The sequence below is a fragment of the Chlorocebus sabaeus genome, chromosome 15 (assembly GCF_047675955.1).
Source record: "Chlorocebus sabaeus isolate Y175 chromosome 15, mChlSab1.0.hap1, whole genome shotgun sequence".
Taxonomy (NCBI): domain Eukaryota; kingdom Metazoa; phylum Chordata; class Mammalia; order Primates; family Cercopithecidae; genus Chlorocebus; species Chlorocebus sabaeus.
Window position 1 is genome coordinate 30,587,426 of NC_132918.1, and position 24,918 is coordinate 30,612,343.

The 24,918-nt window shown below is 37.0% G+C and overlaps 2 protein-coding genes and 1 pseudogene across 2 annotated transcripts in view; 1 reads left to right on the forward strand and 2 right to left on the reverse strand.

Moving 5' to 3' along the window:
- Positions 1 to 24,918, forward strand: part of IFT80 (intraflagellar transport 80) — a 142,469-nt gene that overhangs the window by 54,830 nt on the left and 62,721 nt on the right. The window contains 1 exon segment of the mRNA XM_073023483.1: positions 19,171 to 19,350. Coding sequence (XP_072879584.1) covers positions 19,171 to 19,350 — 180 coding nt within the window.
- On the reverse strand, positions 4,668 to 10,815 carry LOC140713560 (large ribosomal subunit protein eL33 pseudogene; annotated as a pseudogene).
- LOC103241396 (ubiquitin-ribosomal protein eL40 fusion protein-like) lies at positions 17,087 to 17,595 on the reverse strand. The gene has a single exon (XM_038002663.2). It carries the CDS (start codon positions 17,550 to 17,552, stop codon positions 17,166 to 17,168), a length of 387 nt encoding a protein of 128 aa, XP_037858591.2. The 5' UTR covers positions 17,553 to 17,595; the 3' UTR covers positions 17,087 to 17,165.

Below are 24,918 nucleotides of genomic sequence, written 5' to 3' on the forward strand. Positions count from 1 at the left end.
AAGAATGATAGTTTCCAGCTGCATCCATGTCCCTACAAAGGACACAAACTCATCCTTTTTTATGGCTGCATAGTATTCCATGGTGTATATGTGCCACATTTTTTTAATCGAGTCTGCCACTGATGGACATATGGGTTGATTCCAAGTCTTTGCTATTGTGAATAGTGCTGCAATAAACATACGTGTGCATGTGTCTTTATAGCAGCATGATTTAGAATCCTTTGGGTATATACCCAGTAATGGGATGGCTGGGTCATATGGTACATCTAGTTCTAGATCCCTGAGGAATCGCCATACTGTTTTCCATAATGGTTGAACTAGTTTACAATCCCACCAACAGTGTAAAAGTGTTCCTATTTCTCCACATCCTCTCCAGCACCTGTTGTTTCCTGACTTTTTAATGATTGCCATTCTAACTGGTGTGAGATGGTATCTCATTGTGGTTTTGATTTGCATTTCTCTGATGGCCAGTGATGGTGAGCATTTTTTCATGTGTCTGTTGGCTGTATGAATGTCTTCTTTTGAGAAATGTCTGTTCATATCCTTTTTGAAGGGTAGTTTGATAATACATATCCAAATGTCAGACGCACATATCCCTTGACTCAGGAATCTCTCTTCTAGGAATTTTCTTTAAAGAGATCATTGCATAAGTACACAAAGATATATGCATATCAGTTTTCATCACAGTATTAATAGTGAAAAGTAAAAATAAATATCCATGAACAGGAGACTGATTGGTTATTATTCTATATACCTAAAGTGCAGTACCCTCAACTCATTAAAAATGGAGAAGAAGGATCATGTTTAATTATCTGGAAAGATATTTGTGATGTTATTTAGTAAAAAGACTGGGTTATAGGACAGCGTGCTATTCTATGATTTTTCTTTAAAAATAGCTTTATTGGCCAGGCATGGTGGCTCATGCCTGTAATCCCAGCACTTTGGGAGGCTGAGACGGGTGTATCACGAGGTCAGGTGATCAAGACCATCCTGGCTAACACGGTGAAACCCCGTCTCTACTAAAAAATACAAAAAAAACTAGCCGGGCATGGTGGCGGGTGCCTGTAGTCCCAGCTACTCGGGAGGCTGAGACAGGAGAATGGTGTTAAACCCGGGAGGGGGAGCTTGCAGTGATCTGAGATCAGACCACTGCACTCTAGCCTGGGCAACAGAGCAAGACTCCGTCTCAAAAAAAAAATAAAAAATAAAAATAAAAAATATAAAGAATAAGGGCTTTGGAGGGTCCTCACATATACTGAGGGATCTAGAATGTAATATACATGCCCAGGGCCAGACACATGCTCAGAAAAGACCAGAGGATGTGAGGCTTGTATGACTGGAAAATCTTTCATCTATGAACAAACAAGGAGTGAAAGCTAAAGTAGAGTTGTAGGTGGTCTGGCTTTGTATTAAAGGAGTGCCTAGGTCAGAGCCAATTGGCAAAGAGTGGGAGAGTATTTTTTTTCTTTTTGGCTCTGTCTGGCTGACCACTGAGATAACAGAATGAAGACTTCAGTGACCACACACAAAAAGCAGTCTGCAAAAATAGTTTGGAAAAGTCAGTAAATAGATAACTGAGCCCTCAACAAGCAACAACACAAGCCTTGTTGGGGAGAGATTCTGATTTCCTGAGTTACCACATTATGATATTAAAAACATCCAATTTTCTACAAAAAATTACAAGGCATACAAGAAGCAGGAAATTACAGCCCATTCACAGGGAAAGAGATTAATAGAAACCATACCTGAGAATGCCCAGCATTGGACTTATTACACAAATACTTTATTTTTTTCAAAGTTTTATTGTTAATTGACAAATAGTAATTGTTTATATTTATGAGGTACAGGCACAATGTGCTGTTTAGATATATGTATACATCGTGGAAGGATTATATCAAACTAATTAACATGTCTATCACCTTACATAACATTTTTTGTAGTGATAACATTTAAAATCTTCTATTTTAGCAATTTTGAAATTTACAACACTTTGTTATTATTATTAACCATGCTATGCAATAGATTTTGAAAACTTTCTGTCCTGTCTAACTGAAACTTTATACCCTTTAATCATCATTTCCCCATTCCCCACTACGCACCACCTTGTAGCCACTATTCTACTCTCTACTTTTATAGATTTGATTTTTTAATTTAACTTTAGTTTTTGTAGATACACAGTAGGTGCAGATATTTATGGCGTATATGAGATGTTTTGATGCAGCATGCAATGTATAATAATCATATCGCAGAGAATGGGGTATCCATTCCCTCAAGCATTTATCTTTTGTGTTACAAACAATCCAGTCATACTCCTTTAGTTATTTTTAAATATGCAGTTAAATTATTGACTATAGTCACTCTGTTGTACTATCAAATAATAGTAGATCTTATTCTTTCTGATTTTTAAAATACGTATTAACTCTTCCCACCCGCTCTCCTCCCCGAACCCATGACCCTTCCCAGCCTCTGATAACCATCCTTCTTTTTGTTTTTTCTGAGGCAGAGTCTTGCTCTGTCACCAAGTCTGAAGTGCAATGGAGCAATCTTGGCCCACTGCAACCTCTGCCTCCTGGGTTCAAGCAATTCTCTTTCCTCAACCTCCTGAGTAGCTAGGAATACAGGTGCCTGCCACCACGTCTGGCTGATTTTTGTACTTTTTTTTAGTAGAGACTGGATTTCACCCATGTTGGTCAGGCTGGTCTCGAACTCTTGACCTCAAGCGATCCACCCACCTTGGTCTCCCAAAGTGCTGGGATTACAGGTGTCATCCTTCTACTCCCTATCTCCATGAGTTCAATTGTTTTGAATTTAAATCCACAAGTAAGTGAGAACATGTGATATTTGTCTTTCTGCACCTGGCTTATTTCACTTAACATAGTGATCTCTATTTCGATACATGTTATTGCAAATAACAGGATCTCATTCATTTTTGTGGCTGAATAGTACTCCATTGTGTATATGTACCACATTTTCTTTATCTATTCATCTCTTGATGGACACTTAGGTTGCTTCCACATCTTGCCCATTGTGAACAGAGCTGCAACAAACATGGAGATAGCTCTTCAATATATTGATTCTTTTCTTTTAGGTATATACCTAGCTGTGGGATTGCTTGGTTATATGGTAACTCTATTTTTAGTTTTTTGAGGAACCTCTAAACTGTTCTCCAAAGTGGTTGTACAAATTTACATTCTCACCAGCGGTGTATGAGTGTTCCCTTCCCTCCACATCCTCACCGGCATTTGTTATTGCCTGTCTTTTAGGTATAAGCCATTTTAACTGCAGTGAGATGATATGTCATTGTAGTTTTGCTTTGCATTTCTCTGATGCTCAATGATATTGGGCACCTTTTCATATACCCATTTGCCATTTGTATGACTTCTTTTGAGAAATGTCTATTCACACCTTTTGCCCAATTTTTTATCAGATTATTAAATTTTTTTCCTGTGGAGTTGTTGGGTCTCCTTATGTATTCTGGTTACTAATCCTTTGTCAGATGGGTAGTTTGCAGATATCTTTTCCAATTCTGTGAGTTGTGTGTTCACTTTGTTGATTGTCTCCTCTGCTGTACAGAAGCTTTTTTAACTTGATGTGATCCCATTTGTCCATTTTTGCTTTGGTTGCCTGTACTTGTGGAGTATTACTCAAGAAATTTTTGCCCAAGCCAACGTCCTGGAGATTTTTCCCAATGCTTTCTTGTAGTATTTTCATAGTTTGGGTCTTCAATTTAAGGCTTTAATCCATTTTGACTTGATTTTTGTATATGGTGAGAGATAGGGGTCTAGTTTCATTCTTCTGCATATAGATACCCAGTCTTCCCAGCATAATTTATTGAAGAGACTGGACAAAGACTTTAAATCAGTGATCTTAAATATGCTCAAAGAGCCAAAGGAAAACAGATCACAGTCTGAACAAATAGAAAATACCAGTAAAAGGATAGAAATTATACAAAAGGAATATTGTAGGAATTCTGGAATTGGGAAAAAGCAAAGGATAAAAGAAGGGTACATACTCCCAGAAATGCAAAATGTGTTGTCTCTTTAGCAATGAATTTTATGCAGATAAAAATTACAATGTTATGCCATTCCCATTCATCAGAAAATGGGAAAATGGGGCTCTTTGTGGAACATTGATGGGAACATTAACTGGCACAGCTTTTCTCAAGGATAATTTGGTAAAATCTGTCAAGAGCTTTGAAACTTTTAACATAGCTATTACTTCAGGGAAGTATAAAAGTGCATTGCATATTAATTTGCTCATTTATTTTCATATTTATCAATTCTTTTACAAACATTTTTGAGAGTCTGTTAGATGCCAGGCACTTGCCCTAGTTGTTAAAGAAAATCCATAAATAAATTCTGTGTTGTTGAAAGGTTTTATTCCATCGGATGAAAGACTATAAACAAGCAAAAGTAACATATTTTAAACAGTAATGAGTGCTATAAAAATTAAGCTGGGCAAAGGAGATGGCATTATTTTAAGTGAGATGATCAGGGAATATAAAAACAAATATAGAAACTAAATGTACGTTACTGGATGGTAAGTAAAATAAATATGGTACAAATGAATTACCTTTGGGAAAAAAATTAAAAGTCATAGTACCATAATGTTTTCTATATTACATGATAAATTTTATTTTTACCTTTGATTTTTAAGAAATGCTTGATTCCAATTGTAAGGGCACAGATGTTCAAATTAACATAGTTATTATAAATAAATAAATTATACAATATATTAATGAATTATGCTGTATTAAACGATAGTGTCCAAGGGGGAAGATCTAAATATACGAAGTACTTAGCCTCATTTTTAATTAGCTGACATTGTTGCTTTTATTTATCAGCAGGTGGTGCTATTGCTTGTGTAAGAGATACTTTTTGTGATTCTCATTTTCTCTGTCTTTGAATATTCGGTTAGGCATTATAATAAAAAGGTATCTACCTGTTCATCTTTTCAAATAAAATAATTGCAATGACTTACCATCTGCAGTAACTGCTCCTGAACATCAGTTAATGTGCCCTAAATGAATGTAAGAAACTTTGCATCTATTTTCTCTTCCACTTAAACTTACTTTGTAAATGTACAATTTTATGAATTGAATTTCTTGAACTTGGCCAAAGTTTATGCTTTTTTTCCCCCCAAGAACACAAATCCACTTTTATTTACTTTTCGTTAGCTGAAATCCTTGAGGGGTACAGCATCACACAGATTCTGTGTCCAGTGGCCTTAGCAGGAAGATTTCTTTGGATTTTGGCACAAACCATGCTACTGTTTCCATGGGCCCAAATTATCTTTCCACGGATTACTCTAGTTTGTTTGGTTTGCCACCAGGAGTCACTATGTTGTTCTTTGTTTAATATACATAAGCATATCTCTTGCCCAAATAGAATTCAGTTTCATCTCTAGCATAAACATCTTCAACTTTAGGAAGAGCTGTGTACTCCCTTTGGTTCTGGAGACCCCACTTAGAGCAAACAAACATGATCTTGTACCACAGCCTTCCAACCTATTTCCCTTTTAGATATCCTGTTCCCTGCAGGCCTCCACAGGCTCCAAGATGGCAGAAAGAGCCAAAGATTATCCTTTTGAGGATCCTTTCAATGTAATATATTTATACAGGAATAGTAAAGATAAGGGTGAGGTTGGCATTGAGGAGATACTTTTAAAAGTCTCTATAGTCAAGTCATGTTTTTTAGTTTAAATATTGATTTCCCTGTTGAGAAATAACCTGCATGCCTAAGCAATTTGACAGAATACAGAAGGAAAAAAATAGTCTCTTCGCTCAAAGGAATGTATCATTTTTTGATATATCAACACTTTATAAAACATTCTGAATTGTTATTCCCTATATTGTGCTGTCTAATATGATTGCTTATTTTGTTTTAATGTAAGAGTAGCATTAGCATGTTTGTAGAGCCTGGAGTCAAGGCTCCAGCGGTGAATTTACAAAGTCAAAGGCCTCTTCTGGGTCTTTACATTTCTCATCTACAAAATAAATTGTCTAAGCTAAATGATTACCTCTCTCTTTTCAACTCCACGATTCTATGATACCTTTTCCATGGGCATTGGACATCCTGCTTGCTTCTTCTTATAAGTATTAGTGTATTGATTGTTTCTTTGTTTTTTAATATGAAGTTATTATATAGGAAGAGGCAACACTGCAGCCTTTTCTCACTGCCAGAAGTGAGAAAAACACAAGCAGTGCTGGAGAAGTACGGCTGATCTTATGACTTCAAACTTACTCTATGTTTTCTTTTAGTTGAAGAAAGTAGAAGAAACCGTTAAGTAAAAAGGAGATTTGGTTATAAGAATACAGGGATATCTTCCAGAAGCCAGGGAAAGGATATAGCCAGACGTCAGGAAACAGGAACTGGAGTGCTAGGAGAACACAGAAAGTGCCTGTTTTCTTTGTGTCTTTTGCTGCTTCTGTCTGTATATCCAGGTCCTTTTTTTCTTTTCCAGTGGATTGACCTTTTTTACCCCCCTCAGTTTATGTGCTGGAAAGTGACCAGTGTTAACAACTCTGAAGTATACGTTTTTTTATTTGAGAGAGCAGTCAGACTGAGACAAGATTCTTAATCCCAATTTTAAGCACTCCCTCAGGGAAGGGATCACTGACTCAGCTTAGGTTTGGTACACATGCCTGGTCTAATGAGTTGTGTCTAGGCAGGTTGGGGTAAGTGTATCTATTTTGGTTATTTTTTTCTTTTTAAAAGCAACTTCTTCAATAACTTAAAATGTTTTATTTTGGATATCTTTAATAATCCAGTGCCACATGTCAAGTTCCTACCACCACTTGGTGGCAACATGGTCACATGGTCAAAATATTGTTTAGGTTTTTTTTTTTTTAAATCATTGTTAATAAGTCCTTGAAAGCCAAAACCACAAATCGCAAACTACATTTAAAAAGTGGTAAGACTTTAGGAGGCCAAGGCAGGCAGATTGCTTGAGCCCAGTTCAAGATCAGCCTGGGCAACATGGTAAGACCCCCATCTCTACAAAAAATACCAAAAAAGAATTAGCCAGGTGTGGTGGCAAGTGCCTGTAGTTGTAGCTACTCAAGAGGCTGAAGTGGGAGGATTGCCTGAGCCCAGGAGATTGAGGCTGCAGTAAGCTATGATCGCACCACTGCACTCCAGCATGGTGACAGACTGAGAACCTGTCTCAAAAAAAAAAAAAAAAAAAAAAAAAGTAGTAAAAATATCATTGTATGTGTTTATGCTCATATCTAAATATGAATCTTTAGGAAAAAAGGAATATGCTTTTACAATCCCCAAATTAACTGCTATATTCTTCCTAACGTAACTTAATGACTGGCTGAATAATGGGCCTCTGAAGATACCCATGTGCTAATCCCCAGAACATTCGAATGTGTTACCTAATATGGCAAAAGGAACGTTGCAGATGTGATTAAGGGTAGGGACCTCTAGATGGTAAAATTATCCTGGATTATGCAGTCATCCAATATAATCACATGAATTCTTAAAAGCAGAGAACCTTTCCTAGCTGGAGCTTAGTGGACGAAGAAGGACAGATGCAAAGTAAGAGCAGCTCCACCTGCTGTTGCTGGCTTTAAAGGCGAAGGAAGTGGACTGCAAACCAAGGAATGCAGGTGGCCTCTAGAAGCTATGAATGGCCAGCAAGGAAATAGGGACCTCAGTCATACAACTGCAAGAAACAGTTCTGCCCACAATCTGAATGATCAAGGAAATGAACCTTCTCCCAGAGCCTCCAGAAAGGAATACAGCTCTGTTAGCACCTTGATTTTAGCTCAGTGAAACTCATGTTGGGTTTTTGACTTAGAGAACTGCAAGATAATCAATTTATGTTTTTCTAAGCCTCTACATTTGTGGTAATTTGTTACAGCAGTAATAGAACACTGCAGATATACCTGCAAAGATATAAACTATATCTTTGTAACTGCCTTTTAGGGCCAATGTTAGCAATGAGTCATGTAGGTAGTAGATAACTTGGGAAGGATTTCACCTTCTTCTTACTGATAAAAAAATTCCCTCACTAGCTTTATTGCTTTGATTTAAGAAATTGTTTCTTAAAATGTAATAGTATCATGGGAGTAACACATTAAACTTATTTTTATCAGGTCCTTTTCTAAGTAATGTGGCTAGCTGAGAGCAGACTTCAGAGCATGTGAAGAGAGGTATAGAATATTTTTGCCCAGGAGATGGCCCTTTATGGAGAGATTTTGGCTAGTTGTAGAACACCCTCAAGGTACTGGATATTTGAGGAAATGCCAGTGATATTTGCCCAGAGCTAAAAACCAAATTGGTCAGCCTCACACTTTTTCAAGACTGCCCTACCTTCAGACAAAGTTGTTGCTTAAAAGAAAATTGGCCTAAGGGAAAAATAGAATGCAAAAAGAAGTTTTAAACTCTTTTATAATCATGTGTTTGTGGTATTAATAGTGTTATTCTGAGTATCTATATTGGTATCTTAAGAATCGGGATTTTTAGGGCCGGGGGTGGCGGCCCATGCCTGTAATCCCAGCACTTTGGGAAGCTGAGGTGGGTGGATCACCTGAGGTCAGGAGTTTGAGACCAGCCTGGCCAACATGGCAAAACCCCATCTCTACTAAAAATACAAAAATTAGCCAGGTGTGGTGACGGGTGCCTATAGTCCCAGCTACTCAGGAGGCTGAGGCAGGAGAACCTGGGAGGCAAAGGTTGCAGTGAGCCAAGATTGTGCCACCGCACTCAAGCCTGGGTGACAGAGCAAGACTCGGTCTCAAAAAAAGAAAAAAGAAAGAGTTGGGATTTTTTTTTGCCGAACCGAGTTTGACATCAGTCTGAAAAACACAGTGAATTGAAACTCTATCTCAAAAAACAAACAAACAAAAAGAATTAGGATTTTTTCGGCTAATTAAAGGAGATCCTGAGGTAAGATTGGAGAGTGTAAGTAGAAATCCGATAGTTCCTGGATTGGAATGGAAAGCATTAGAGTTTGTTTTTTATGTTGAAAAAAATTACCTATTTCTGTCCACTAAAAAGACCTAGAAAAGCAATGATCAACTCAGTAATAGTATCTAAGCACTTGTGGGCATTCTTTAAATAATATTTTCCACATTTTTATAACATGAACCAGAGCTCCACTGAGAATTCCCCGTGTAAGTCAGGAAATCTAAAATATGAATCTGGACATTTTATCATACTAGGAAACAAGGAAAGTGTCTAGAAAAAAAAAAAAAGCTGTAAGAGTCTGTCAAGAAGACTTTAAAAAAAAAAAAAAAACACCCAAGTTGAAAGAGATCTGACTGGCTAAAAGTGAGCCAATTTGAAACGGGCACAGTAGCTCACGCCTGTAATCCCAGCACTTTGGGATGCCGAGGCGGGCGGATCACAAGGTCAGTAGATCAAGACCAGCCTGGCCAATGTGGTGAAGCCTCGTCTCTACTAAAAATACAAAAATTAGCTGGGCGTGGTGGCAGGTGCCTGTAGTCCCAGCTACTCTGGAGGCTGAGGCAGGAGAATTGATTGAAGCCAGGAGGTGGAGGTTGCAGTAAGCCGAGATCGTGCCACTGCATTCCAGCCTGGGCGACAGAGCGAGACTCTGTCCCAAAAAAAAAAAAAAAAAGTGAGCCAATTTGAGCATTCTATTTATTGAAACACATCAAAGGTGTATATACCAACTGGTATAACGAACCGCTATTTACCCATTACTTAACTTCCAACAATTATCAACTAATAACATATCTCATCTGTACCACCACCCACTTAAGCAAATCCCTGGCATCCTATCATTCTGTCACCAAATATTTTAGTATATATCACTGAAAACACAAAGTCTATTGTTAACCTAACCTCAATACCATTATTAAATCTGAAAACAATTAACAGCAATTTTTAAGTATCATCAAGTATCTGGTCACTATTCAAATTTATATTTTTGAAAAGTGATACAATCATGTACCACATAATAACATTTTGGTCAGTGACAGACTGCATGTATGACAGTGGTCCCATAAGATTATAATGGAGTTGAAAAATTCCTATTGCCTAGTGATGCCATAGCCATCCTAGTATCATAGTACAACACATTACTTATGTGTTTGTGTTGATGCTGGTGTAAACATACCACTGCGCTGTCAGCCATATAAAAGTACAGCATGTACAATCATGTACAGTACGTAATACTTGATAATGATAATAGATGACTGTGGTACTGGTTTATATATTTCTTATACTATCCTTTTTATTGTTATTTTAGTGTGTACTCCAATTTAAAAAAGAAGTTAACTGTAATACAGCCTCACATAGGTCCTTCAGGAGGTATTGCAGAAGAAGACATTGTTATCATAAGAAATGACAGCTTCATGCATGCTATTGCCCCTGAAGACCTTTCATTGGGCAAGATGTAGAGGTGGAAGACAGTGATATTAATGATTCTGACCCTGTGTAGGCCTATGCTAATGTGTGTGTTTATATCTTAGTTTTTAACAAGAAAGTTTAAAAAGTAAAAAACAAAACAAAAAATTTTAAAGATAGAAAAAAACATAAAGAATAAGGATATAAAGAAAATATATTTGTACAGCTGTCCCAACATGTTTTATTTTAAGCTTAGTGTTACTACAAGAGTCAAAAAGTTTAAAAAATTAAGAGGTTTATAAAGCAAATAAGTTATAGTAAGCTGAAGTTAATTTGTTATTGAAGAAAGAAAAATACTTTTCAATGAATTTAGTAGCCTAAGTATACAGTGTTTATAAAATTGATAGTAGTATGCAGTAGTGTTTCAGGCCTTCACATTCACTCACCATTCACTCCCTGACTCACCCAGAACAACTTCCAAGCCTGCAAGCTCCATTCGTGTAAGTGTCATATACAGGTATACCATTTTTTATGTTTTAATGCTGTATTTTATTATACCTTTTTTTGTGTTTAGGTATGTTTAGGTCTACTACTATCGTTGTGTGACAGTTTCCTATAGTATTCAGTACAGTAAGGCGCTTGATAGGTTTGTAGCCTAGGAGCAACAGGCTATACCATATAGTCTAGGTGCTATATTATCAATATTTGTGTAAGTACACACTATGATGTTCACATGATGAAATCGCCTAATAGCCCATTTCTCAGAATGCATCCCCTTCATTAAGCAACACATGATGGCAACTAACTGGAAATAATAAAGAATTTATCCTGCCCTTGATATATATACCCCAGGGTAACCAAATAGGTGATGAGAAGATATTTCTTTTTCTAAAACTATTGCAGTTAGTAAGTGAAGAAAAGATTAGAAGATTACCCATTTTGCAACCCTACTGAATTAGTAGATGTAGGCAATGATCGTCATTTACTAAAAGCATAAGAAGAGAGGCAACAGTTAATTGCTTCCTACTGGAAGTACATGCCATTACTCTTATTCGTGTAATGCTGTCCCAGCATCCATTTTGTTGTCTTGTCCCTGACTTTTGACCCATCTATTTTGAGATAGTCTCCATCTAGTTAGCATTTTATCTTCTAGATAGATAAGGCCATGTACCCTGAACTGTTTGATCACCTTCTACTTTTAAGTGTTAGGAACCTGATAATGTAATCCCAAAGTTCCCGTGCTTATCCTTGTGCTCCCTCCAATCAACCCCACCTAGGGGTCGCCAGGGGAAACCCACCTAGGTAACACCCTGCACACCAATAAAAGCTTCCACCCGAAGGTCTCACCCTGTCTCTCTTGCTCCCCATCTGCTGGTCGAGCGTTCATGTTCTTTTTTTTTTTTTTTTTTTTTTTTTTGAGACGGAGTCTTGCTCTGTAGCCCGGGCTGGACTGCAGTGGCCGGATCTCAGCTCACTGCAAGCTCCGCCTTCCGGGTTTACGCCATTCTCCTGCCTCAGCCTCCGGAGTAGCTGGGACTACAGGCGCCCGCCACCTCGCCCGGCTAGTTTTTTTTTTTTTTTGTATTTTTAGTAGAGACGGGGTTTCACCGTGTTAGCCAGGATGGTCTCGATCTCCTGACCTCGTGATCCGCCCGTCTCGGCCTCCCAAAGTGCTGGGATTACAGGCTTGAGCCACCGCGCCCGGCCGCGTTCATGTTCTTGATGACACCCCACACCTTCCCATTGGCTCTGCCTTCTCGCTTAGACCTATGAGTAGTAAACCTAATCTTTCCATGAATGTTCCTCACTGTGCCACACAAAACCTAACTTAAATACCTCACTAAACAAATTGCAACAGTATACAACATCACCTATGAAGTTTTCTTGCCAAAAATATGGAACCTGAATCTGATCAAGACTCTAAATCTAACTACTAATTTTCAGGAAATAAAGGGGACAGAGGAAATGTTAAATAACACCATGAGAATGCAGAAGCCAAAATCCAGACTGGGAAATTTTATAGGACATACGACCCAGTTTCTTCAACAACCACAAAATTACAAAGGGAGGTCAGGCATGGTGGCTTATCCCTGTAATCCCAGCACTTTTAGAGGCCAAAGCAGGAGGATCACTTGAGCTCAAGAGTTCAAAAGCAGCCTGTACAACATAAACCTCATCTCTACTAAAAATAAAAATCCCGATGTCTTGACATGCACCTGTGGTTCCAGCTACTCAGGATTCTGAGGTGGGAGGACCACTTGAGCCCGGAGATTGAGGCTAGAGTAAGCTATTGCATCACTGTACTCCAGCATGGATGAAAGAGCAAGATATTGTCTCAAAAAAAAAAAAAAAAATTTACAAGGGTAAAAAGATGTGGAAGGAGAACATATAGATCTTACCCATCAAACATAGTGGTTGTACCTTATTTGCATCTTGATTGACACAAACTGGAAACAAATTGGAAAAAAAATGGCAATTGGGAAATTTTGAACAGTGACTTAATGATGGTATTGAAGTTGGGTTTAAAAAGCCTTTTTGTCTTTTTAGTGATATATAGTAGTTCCTCCTTGTCTGTGGCTTTGCTTTCGTGATTTTTCGGTTACCTATAGGCAACCATGATCTGAAAATATTAAAGGGAAATTCTAGAAATAAAAAATGCATAAGTTTTATATTGCACACTGTTCTGAGCAGCATGATGAAATCTCAAGCCATTCTACTTCATTTTCCCAGGACATGAGTCATCCCTTTGTCTGGTATATCCACTCTGTATACACTACCCACCCATAAGTTACTTAGTAGCTGGCTTAGTTGTCAGATCAACTGTCACAGTATTTCAGGGTGTGTGTTCAAGTAACCCTTAGTTTTCTTAATAATGGCCCCAAAGCACAAGAGTAAGGATGCTAGCAATTCAGTGTGCCACAGAGAATCCATAAAGTGCTTCCTTTAAGTGAAAAGGTGCAAGTTCTCAATTAGAAAAAGATGGTATGCTGAGGTTGCTAACATCTATGGTAAAAATGAATCTTCTATCCATGAAATTGTGAAGGAGGAAAAACAAATCTGTTCATAGTGTTATATAGACAGTACAGAACTATCTGTGGTTTCAGGCCTCCACTGGGGGTCTTGGAACCTATCCCTGTGGATAAGAAGGGACTACTATGTACTGAAATATTTATTGATGAAATGATATGATAGGGATTTGCTTTAAATAATCTAGGCCATGGAGAAGTGGATGGTGGTACAGAGGAGATGAGAATTAGCCATTAGTTGATAATTGTTGGAAACTGGGTAACAGGTAAATGGGGGTCTATTATGCCAGTCATTCTCAAAGTGTGGTCACTGGCCCAGTAGCTTCAGGACCCTCTGGGAGCTTGTTAGAAATGCAAATTTTTTGACCCCAGCCCACATCCACTAAATCAGACACTCTGGGGTCGGGCCCAGGAATCCATTTTAACAATCCTTCTAGGTAACTCTGATGCACACTAAAGTTTGAAAACCACTGCTTTGTATTATTATTCCTACTTAAGTTTATGTTTGAAATTCAAAGAAATAAAAAGTGCAAAAGAAAAAAATTAGTTTATGAATATAACAAGCCAAATGTACACATACCTAGGAGAAGCTGGTTTAGAGGCTAAGACAAGGTTGTATAATTGTCTTAATAGTTAGCAGAGGAGTTCGTAAGGTACTGTCAGAGAGCCAGCTGCTAATGATAAACTGAATTACAAATTTTGCTCTTCTCTTGAAACAATGGCTCTTTATTAAAATCACCTAGAGAACTTTTAAACACACATCCAGACCTACCCCCAGGAGATTCTGGATTTAATTGGTTGGATCAGAACCAGGGTTTTGGCTCTCTTTTTTAAAAGTTTCTAAGATGATTATAATGTGCAGCTAGCATTGATAACAAGTATCCTAACTTTATGTGCATAAGAATTATCTCAAGAGCTTGTTAAAAGCTTCCTGTCTCTCCTCTCCAGAGATTCAGATTCAATAGCTTGGGGTAGGGTCCATGAATTTGCATTTCTAATAAGCTCACACGTGATATAGATGCTGCTGGCTTGCACACTTTGAGTAACATCTTAAAGTAAGAGATAGTCTGGTCAAAGAAAGAGATAAGATAAGTAACAGTGTAGGGGAGAAAAAGTATGTCTCTTCCCATCTTAGGTTTATGGATGAGGACCCTATAAATAATGAAAGACAGATTAACAAAAAAAAAAAAAAGCATACAATTTTATTTAATACAAACTTTACATAACATGGAAGCCTTCAGAAATGAAGACCCGCCCCCCCACCCCTACCGCAAGAAACAGGGAAACCTGTGTATTTTTATGCTTAGGTTTTATTACAAATGAACTGTCATGCAAAAGTATGATTGGACAAAGAGGTTATGATCTAATGCTAATAAACTGGGGGAAATGTAGCAAAGCCTTTCTGTTCAGATTATTCCTCTTTGCATCCCTGTGTCTTTAGAGATAAGGATGTTAAGGAACATCCCAGTACAGGGAAGGTACCTCTCCCTTGATGAACTGACCTGCCTTGGGAGAGGGGTGAAAGAAGGTTAGAGAATGACGTTCCTGCTTCTACTGTGTTCTCTATGTCAAAAATTTTGGATTTTGGAGTATTTTGGCTTTTGAATTTTTCAGATTGGGAATGCTCAACCTGGATAACAATATCGTGATAGTAAAGTTAAATTAAATTCTTACATTAAAAATTTTTAAATTTACAATTTAAAAATTATTTTAAATGTAAGCATTAAAAATTAAAATTTCATCACCAAGGTATTAAGCCCAGTACCCATTAATGATAACAAACCCCCATTATACAAGGTTACCTATATAACAAACCTGTACATGTACCCCTGAACTCAAAATAAAAGATTAAAAAATAAATTAAAATTATTTCTCTCTGTTTTAGATTAGTAATAAAACAATATAATAGAAACCTAATCAGCAGAGAATAAGTCTTTAATAGTTACTAAAATTGGGGAGACATACTGGAACTATTCCAAAAATTAAAAAGGAGACACTCCTCCCCAACTCATTCTATGAGGTCTGCATCATCCTGATACCAAAACCCGGCAGAGATATGACAAAAAAAGAAAACTTCAGACCAGTATCTTCGATGAACATCAATGCAATAATCCTCAACAAAATACTGGCAAAGTGAATCCAGTAGCACATCAAAAAGCTTATCCACCATGATCAAGTAGGCTTCATCCCCAGATGCAAGGCTGATTCAACATACATGAATCAATAAATGTGATTCATTACATAAACAGAACTGAAGACAAAAACCACACGATTATCTCAATAGATGCAGAAGAGGCTTCCGATAAAATTCAACATCCGTTCATGTTAAAAACTCTCAATAAACTAGATGTTGAAAGAATACCTCAAAATAAGAGCCATATATGACAAACTTACAGCTGATATCACACTGAAAGGGCAAAAGCTTGAAAACCGGCACAGAACAAGGGTGCCCTCTCTCACCACTCCTATTCAATACAATATTGGAAGTTCTGGCCAGAGCAATCAGGCAAGGAAAAAAAAAAATAAGGGTACTCAGATAGGAAGAGAGGAAGTCAAACTATCCCTGTTTGCAGATGATCTGATCCCATTATATATCTAGAAAACCCTATCATCTCAGCCCAAAGCTTCTTAAGTTGATAATCAACTTCAGCTGAGTCTCAGGATACAAAATCAATGTGCAAAAATCACTAGCATTCCTATACACCAACAACAGACAAGCAGAGAGCCAAATCACGAATGAACTCCCATTCACAACTGTCACAAAAAGAGTAAAGTACCTAGCCAAAATACTCCAAAATCCAAAACTTTTTGAGCACCAACATGATGCCACAAGTAAAAAATTCCAACACTTGACCTCATGTGACAGGCCACAACCAAAACATCTGCAAAACTTTGTTTCATGCACAAAATTATAAGAAATATATGTATAATTGCCTTTATGCTATGTATAAGAAATATATAATTACCTTTATGCTATGTGTATAACATATATATGAAACATAAATGAATTTTGTGTTTAGATTTGGGTCTCATTCTCAATATATCTTCTTATGAATATGCAAATATTTCAAAATCTGAAGAAATCCAAAATTTGCTTCTGGCCCCCATGCATTTCAGGTAAAGGATACTCAATCTGTATTCCTTGAGATGTGTTTTCAGGGATAAGTTGCATGTTGCAGATTTTATTTTTGTTGGTTCGTGTGGACTGTAAAGGAAATCAGTTGAATATGGGATGATGATATACTATTATCTAAACATTTCATTTTCTCCTCTTAGAATCATGCATCTGTAAGTTCTTAGATAAATATTTCTGTTTAATTTTAGTAAGACATTTCTTTCTGGCTGATTTGGTTCTTCCAGTGTTTTAAAACCATACTTTAAATTCGGTAGTCCTCCCTTTTTCACAGTTTCTTTTTCTGTGAGTTCAGTTACCCTCTGTCAACTGCAGTCTGAAATGGAATTTCCAGACATAGAGACCACACTCACATAACTTCTACCATAGTATATTTTTATAATTGTTCTACTGTATTATTAGACATTGTTAATCTCTTACTTTCCCTAATTTATAAATTAAACTTTAACATAGCTATGTATATATAGACAAAAACGTAGGATGCATAGGGTTTAGTACTATCCATAGTGTCAGGCTTCGACTGGGGATCCTGGGACTTATCCCCATGGTTAAGGAAGGAGTGTTATATGAATGTATGGTTTTTTTTTTTTTTTTTTTTTTTTTTCCAGTCAACGAAAGGGACACTTTATTGAGGCTCCAGGGCCACGGGGCCTGGGCAGGAGGTTGCCCTTCAAGGAAAGAAGAGCCTTATTTGACCTTCTTCTTGGGGCGCAGGTTGTTGGTGTGGCCACACTTCTTCTTGCGGCAGTTGACAGCACGAGGGTGAAGGCGAGCATAGCACTTGCGGCAGATCATCTTGTTGCAGTTGTATTTCTGGGCAAGCTGGCGGAGGGAAGGCTCAATAATGCCACCTCGCAGGCGCAACACCAGGTGCAGGGTGGACTCTTTCTGGATGTTGTAGTCTGAGAGAGTGCGGCCATCTTCCAGCTGTTTGCCAGCAAATATCAGATGCTGCTGGTCAGGTGGGATACCCTCCTTGTCTTGAATTTTGGCTTTGACATTCTCAATGGTGTCACTGGGCTCGACCTCGAGGGTGATGGTTTTGCCCGTGAGGGTCTTCACAAAGATCTGCATGTTTGCGTCTGCAGCTCAGCCGCCTCGCTCGAATGTATGGTTTTAAAATAGAAATTAAACTAAGATCTCTGTTTCTTCTACACCATGAGGATAGACTAGATTTAGAAAGAGAGATATGCCATAAGCCTATATGTTAATAAATCAAGACTCGTTTGTCATTACCAACCACTTTTAATCTTTATGTAAAATAGTATTCATGTAGTGTTTCATAATTCCTTTTTGTCAAACACAAATGAATTAATTTCATTTTATCGCCCAAAGCAGGTTATTAGTATCTTTGAAGTTCCCAGTCGTCTTACAGTTATTTTCAAAAGATGACTTCAAATATTATATGTATTCTTTTTTTAATTGATTCTTCTTAATTTTTGAAAAGGAAGTTTCTAGTATTTTCATACTGCTGATGAAGCAAAGGTTATGGTTTGTTCATTATCTTCTCCTTGATAACTTTATTATTAGGCCTTTACTGAAGCCATTAAAGCAACAGTTAGTGGCTCTACAGCTGGAGGGTGGGGAGAGTTGTAAAAGAGTGTCAGCAAGGGGTCAAAGAGCCTTTCAGTATGTTTTTGTTATGTATGAACTTTTATTAGGAATTTTAAATTCTTGTTTTGTAATAGTATCAATTAGTAAATCTTTATATTTTTCCATTCCCCCAGATTTGTTGTCAAAGTGAGCCTGTAGCTAATAATGAGTATTTCTGGAAAAAAAAAATGTAAAACAAACAAACAAATTTTATCTATCTATCTATCTATCTATCTATCTATCTATCTATCTATTTATCTATCTATCTATCTATATCCAGCCAAGAGCAACAACAACAACAAAATCAAGACTGTGATTATACACTGTAAGGCTGGAGAAATGGAAAGAGACTATGTATATAAGTTTAGTCAAATTAATCATCCTAGCAAATAACATATGTTGCATCTGAAAAATGAAACAAGTGCATATAATACCATGTATTAAAAAGTTTGCTTTTTTTCTTATGTCTTACTTATACACACACACACAAGAATCTCTTTTGTCCTATTTAATGCTTATTGATATCTCTAAATAACTTTCTCAAATAGATAGGTAGGTTCTAGGAGAGGTTATACTTACTGCAGTCCGTTAAAAAAAAAGAAAAGAAAAGAAATAAATCCAATTTCGTGCAATTTCATGATTTAGGATGTGTGTCAGAGCTATTTTAGTTACATTGTGTGTTGAGTTTCAATTTTTTTGTGACATTCTTAAAATATTGTAATGAGATTTTTTTTAGATGTGGAGACTACATATTAAGAATGAATAGTAAGATGTCTTTGTTTTTTCTACAGAATCTTTGTGTTTACCTATTAAGTATTATTACTGAAAAGGAATAGTAAACATTGAAATGATGTGGGTTTTTTATAGTTCTTGAGATATTTCATACGGTGTTTTATCATGGTGTTCTACTGTGGACTTTAACAATTACATCTGTATTTTCCATTCAGTACACTGTAATTTTAGTAAGAAAAATATTTTAATAATTCCAGAACTGACATTCTTTTAAAAATGATCTTAATATGTTGTCATGTGCCTGATTTAAAACTTCCTAAACATTTTTTTCAATAAGTCCTTTTTTTTCTTGTTTTTGCTCCCCCAGTGGTCATATGCATTAGAAAAACCCAACACTGGCAGCATATTTAATATTGCGTGGTCTATTGATGGCACTCAGATTGCTGGAGCCTGTGGAAATGGACATGTTGTTTTTGCACATGTGGTGGAACAACATTGGGAGTGGAAAAATTTTCAAGTAACATTAACTAAAAGAAGGGCCATGCAGGTATGATTATGTTCCAAGTTTGATTAAACCTGCTTCTTTTCATATTAGTTAACTGTACAGAATATGGAATTATTTTCATTAATTATATTTAGTCAAGCTTATAAAAATTCAGTCACATTAGAAATATTTTAACTATGCCATTAGTCACTTTCTCTGACATAAAAACCTTTCACAGATATAGAACCTGAATGCCAAAGCTACTCAGTTATGCATTTAGTACAAATACGGTGAAATTGGAAACATTGAGGAAATGTTGAGGAAGAAGCTGTAACAAATAGGAGCATGTTGGATTTGATTCCTGGACCTGAATCCAAGGCAGGCCTAATCTGCCAGTTACTGACAGGGTTAATTGTTTTACTTATTTGTAATTGGATGAACTTATTTAACCTGATTTTTTTTAAAAAAAATTTATTTTAAGAATTACCTAAGGAGAGTCAAAATGGGAAAATGGTATAGGAAGTTCTTATTAGGAATTAAGAAGTATAGGGGAAGAAAAATATCTCTACCCATCCTAGGCTCATGACTGAGGTCCCTATAACAAAAGACATATTAACAAGAAAAAAGCATATAAACTGATTTAATGTAAGTTTTACGTGACACCGGAGCCTTCCTGAGGAAATGTAGATCTGAAGAAACAGTTAAGCCTGTGTGCTTTTACGCTACGTTTGATGAAGAGTAGACAGTTGTGGCGATACGCAGTAGGCCAAAAAAGGTATGATCTAGTGGTAATAAGCTAGGGAAAATTTAGCAAGACCTGCATGTTTAGATTCTTCTCTGTGTCCCTGTGTCTTCAGAAATAAGGATATAACTTTCCTCTGGGTATAGGGAGGGTACCTCTCACATGAGAGTCTTATGACCTGCTTCAGGAAAAGGTCAGAAAATCCTTTCTAGGTTTTATGACCTGTGTGAGAGAAGAAGAGTTGGGGAAGGTCAGACTGACCTCCTGCTGCTCTTGTTTTATCAAATTCCTTTAGCTTAAAATATTCAGTATGCCATAGTGCCATAATAGTGTATCCTCAATCCCATCAGAAGAAAATTTTGAAGTGAAATATTTTGTAGATAAATACAAGGAGGTTGGAATGTGGCAATGGGAAGTAGAGAGATGTTTTACAGGTCAAAAGTCATCAGTGGGAGGGCACAAGTATCCTCATGGTTCATCTTTGTCTCTCTTTCAGGGCCTCTAGCCCAGTGCCTTGCCCTTAATATATTAATAATTAGTTGAAGAAAGGTACAAGGAGAAGATCAAAGTGCAATGTGTCAATAGAAATCCTCTGAAAAAGAAGGATTCGATCTTTGTCTTCTTCCTTTTGCCTGTATCAATTGCCTCTATCTTCAGTATTCATAATTCATATTATTACTATAAAAATTTAGAAGCATAGGCAGGTCTATTCAAATATTCTGTTAGCCCACATATCCAGATTTTAAAATTTGGATAATATTGTCACTAGATTACTAATAATTAGGTATATTATACTTTTTCTTTATTCTGCTTATTTATTTTAAAATTATAAAACTTTTTATTTAGATAATTTAAAACACACACAGAGTAGTATATTGAATCCCCATGTGCTCATCACCCGGCCCCAGTAATCACCAATTCATGCTTAAGCCTGCCCGGTCCATGTCCTGTCTACTTTCCTTGTTCCCCAAATTCAGACATTGTATTTCATTTGTAAATATTTTAGTATATATAACTAAAAGATAAGGACTCTGTTTTAACATAACCACACTACCATTATCATATCATATAAAATAACAATTTCTTAACATTATCAAATATCCACAAAGTGTTTAAATGTCCAATTGTTTCCTACATGCCACAAAACTTTGTTTGAATCAGGATCCAATTTTACATATTGCAATTGGCTGATATATTTTTTGAGTCTCTTTTCGTCTGTGGAGTCCCCTTCTGTCTCTATTTCCTGCCCTGCAGTTTGTTTGTTGAAGAACCAAGTTATCTGGTAGAGTTTCTCAGTCTGGACTGGGCTGATTGTATCTCCATGGTGTGATTTGACATGCCCTCCATCTTCTGTGTTTCCTTTAAGAAGGATTTAGGATCCAGATGATGGTTTAATATACATTTCTTCTAATTAACCTGAGATCTAAACCATTATAATATTCTGGATATGACATAGAATCCATTGTGAGTTCTAATCAACTAATTGGGGTATAATATTATAGTTATAGCTAATATAGTAGTGCTAAAAAGTTCTAGCCTTAATTACAGAAATGCCCCAACATAAGACTATATCTAGAAAGAGGAGTTCTTCTTTCATAATAAAAAGAAATTATCCTAGTGATGAGAGGATTTTTATGTGAAATAAGATGAACCATGGAAATGCTTAAATGGCTTATCTAATCTAAATTATCTTTGTGTTTAAAATAATATTTATAAATAATTTTTTAAAGTTTTAAACTAGAACATTATTTTTATTTTTTAAAGAGGTTTTACTTTCTCCATGTTATAAAACATTTGACTGCATTTTTGCTAAGTTAGGCCTATTCACTGTTTCTTTTTAGAATGATTTTATTCACTCATTCAATGGATATCTATTGAGTGATCCCTACTTGCCAGGCATTGGGCTAAACAATGAGGAATACAGTAGTGAACAAGACAGATTTGGTCCTTGGTTTTGTGGAACCCCTAAATTATTACCTTGAATTTTTTTTTTTCATCAATTCAGCTGTAATTGATTTAAAGTGAAAAATAAAGGAAAAAAAGGAAATTTATTGATTCATGTGAAGTTAAGAGATAGACTGACTTGAGAGGCATTATTGGTTCAGAGGCTTAAATAATGCCAAGAGGACTTCATCTCTTTCTCTTCCTTGACTCTTCTTTTCTCTGCAATTGTCTTAGTTTTCAGAAAGGCTCTATTTTGTGGCCTTGGTAGTTCCAGACTGACATTCTACCAACTTCAAGTTCAGTGGAAAGAGTGCTTTTTTTCCCCTAGTAATTCCAGGAGAAATCTCAGCCTTGGATTTCATATGCTGAGCCTGAGTCAAGTGTATTTACTTAGGGAGAGGCAGGGGAAAATGAGTCAATCCCATCTAGCCAGTCACTGAGAAGAGTGGAAGGAATGTTTTCCTAAAGGAAAATCAATGTATATTTATGAGAAAAGATGTCATTTGATTCTAGGCAGACAAAAAATGATAGATAGATATATGCTATAGTCTATCCTTGAGCAGTTTAGCAGCTATAGTGTATTAGTTACTTATTGTTGCATAATGAATAACCCTAAACATAGTGGCTTAAACAGCAACAATTATTATCTCTCATTTTCTGTGAGTCAGGAATCCAGGCATAGCTTAGCTGGGTCCCCTGTTTCAGTCTCACAAGGCTGCAAACAAGGTGTTGGCCGGGACTTTAGTCTTATCTGAAGGCTCAACTGGGGAAAGATTTGCTTTCAAGCTCACTGACATGATGGTTGGCAAGATTCCGTTCATCAGTGTCATTTACACCTGCGGGCCTCAGTGTTTTCTTGACTATTGACTGGAGGTCTCCTTCAGTTCTTTGTATGTGGCCTCTTCATAGGGCAGCTCACAACTTGGTGGTTTGCTTCAGCAGAGCAAGCAAGAAGGGCCAGAGAGAGTGCAAGCAAGACATAAGTCACAGTTTTTTATAACCCGAGCTCAGAAGTGACGTCTCATCACTTTTGCCATATTCTATTTACTAGAAGCAAGCTATTAGGTCCAAACTACACTAAATAGAGAGATTTGCTCAAGGGTGTGAATACCAGGAGGCAGGGATCATTGGGAGTCACCTTACAAACTTCCTTTATTCATATATATGGATATATATTCAAGCTACTCATATATATGACTCAGAAATATACTAATTTATCATGCAGCTATTTCGTATGTGATTGAAAAAAAAACCCATCCCCTTTCTAAAAAAAGATAACCTAGACTCTACGGTTATTGCATCCAGCTCCAACTCTCTGGTTTGGAAAACTATACATAAATATGTATTTTAATTCTTCTCCCCTCCCCTCCCCTCCCACTCTCCATATTCCCAGTTTACAATGGCTAAAGGAAAAGAGGGTGGCTGCAATGAAAACAATTTGGAAAAGGGGAGAAAGGAAAACAACACACAGTGATTACCCATTTATAGCTAAAATCCAGCTGATGAGTGTGAAAGGAAAATAAAAATCTTGAGACCCCAAACTCATTATGTCAAAGGGAAAGGGTAAGCTTGAGAACTGAGTCATACAAAACTGCCTCTCATTTTGTTCCTAAGTAGATAGCTACAAAGGTAGAACACATACCTCCCCAGAGGACTCCCCTTGCAATATGCTCACAAGTAAATTCCCTGTAGGCCCCAAGATCTTTACCCTACAACAGAGTTCTGTTGAGTTTCACCCTAACAATGTAAATTAACAGCTTATCTTCACAGGTATGGGAGAAAGACAAGACTAGAAGTCATCCCTCTGCTCACTGGAGACAATGCATATTTCACTGCTTCTTCTACTCTGTGTTTATCTTTTGTAAAAATTCAGATTCACTGCAAGGGGAATACATAGTTGACTATCCCTGTACCTCTTTTCATTTGCAACATGTGGATTCAGTGAGCTCTAATCAAAGCCTCATAAGAATATGACCATACCCTCCCTCTTCTTTTCTCTTTTCTCTCTTCTCTTCTCTTCTCTTCTCTTCTCTTCTCTTCTCTTCTCTTCTCTTCTCTTCTCTTCTCTTCTCTTCCCTTCTCTTCCCTTCTCTTCTCTTCTCTCTTTCCCTTTTCCCCTCCTGCCCACTTTTTTTTCTCTTTAAATATTGAAGCTCTCCAAACCCTTTTTGGAAAAAGCATGGATCACAGATGTCCCTGTGATTTTGTGTTCCTTTTTCCTGGGCACATCCCCAACCTTGGCAAAATAAACCTATAAATTGATTGAGGCTCGCCTCCAGTCATTTTCTTTGGTTTTACCCCAAGAATATCCTGAGAACTTTTTTAGCAACAAAGTAGTTGCTTGGTCAGTTTGTTAACTCCAGTTTGCCTTTCTGGGAAGATCTCCCCAGACATTTGGGAGGATTCACTTTTGTTGCAAGGTGGAGTCACAGGATTTCAGTGAGACTAAACAATCACAATTGTTTTTGTTTGCCCAATTTAGAATTTTACAGTTTCCTTAGAGGCTTTGTTGGCTTTTGGTTTATCCGGGTTTCATTAACTCAGAAACCAGAGATCATGTTGAGTCATGATTGTTAAATCTACACCTTGACCTGCTGGTGCGGTTTTCTTATAGTAGACCTACTTGCCCTACGGTCTCCCTGGACCTCAGCTTTTGTGGGACACAATAGCCTGTAGTGAAAAAGTTTCTTAATCTGCCTCTTGCCTCCAGGAAGCAGCCCAGTGGATAATTCTTTCCAAAAGAGATCTGTTGATGTCTTTGTTAGAAGGAAGTGCCTAGGAGGGAAAGCCTGCGGGTGCAAAGGATAAGGCATTTCTAGTGTCCCAATTTCTTTCCTGCCACTCTAACTTTAGGATGGGATACAAATTTGGCTTTTAATAGTCATCAAAGTTCAAAGGTGTCTAATTCTTACAGGACACTTTATGTCTTGTAAAACTAAGAGCTA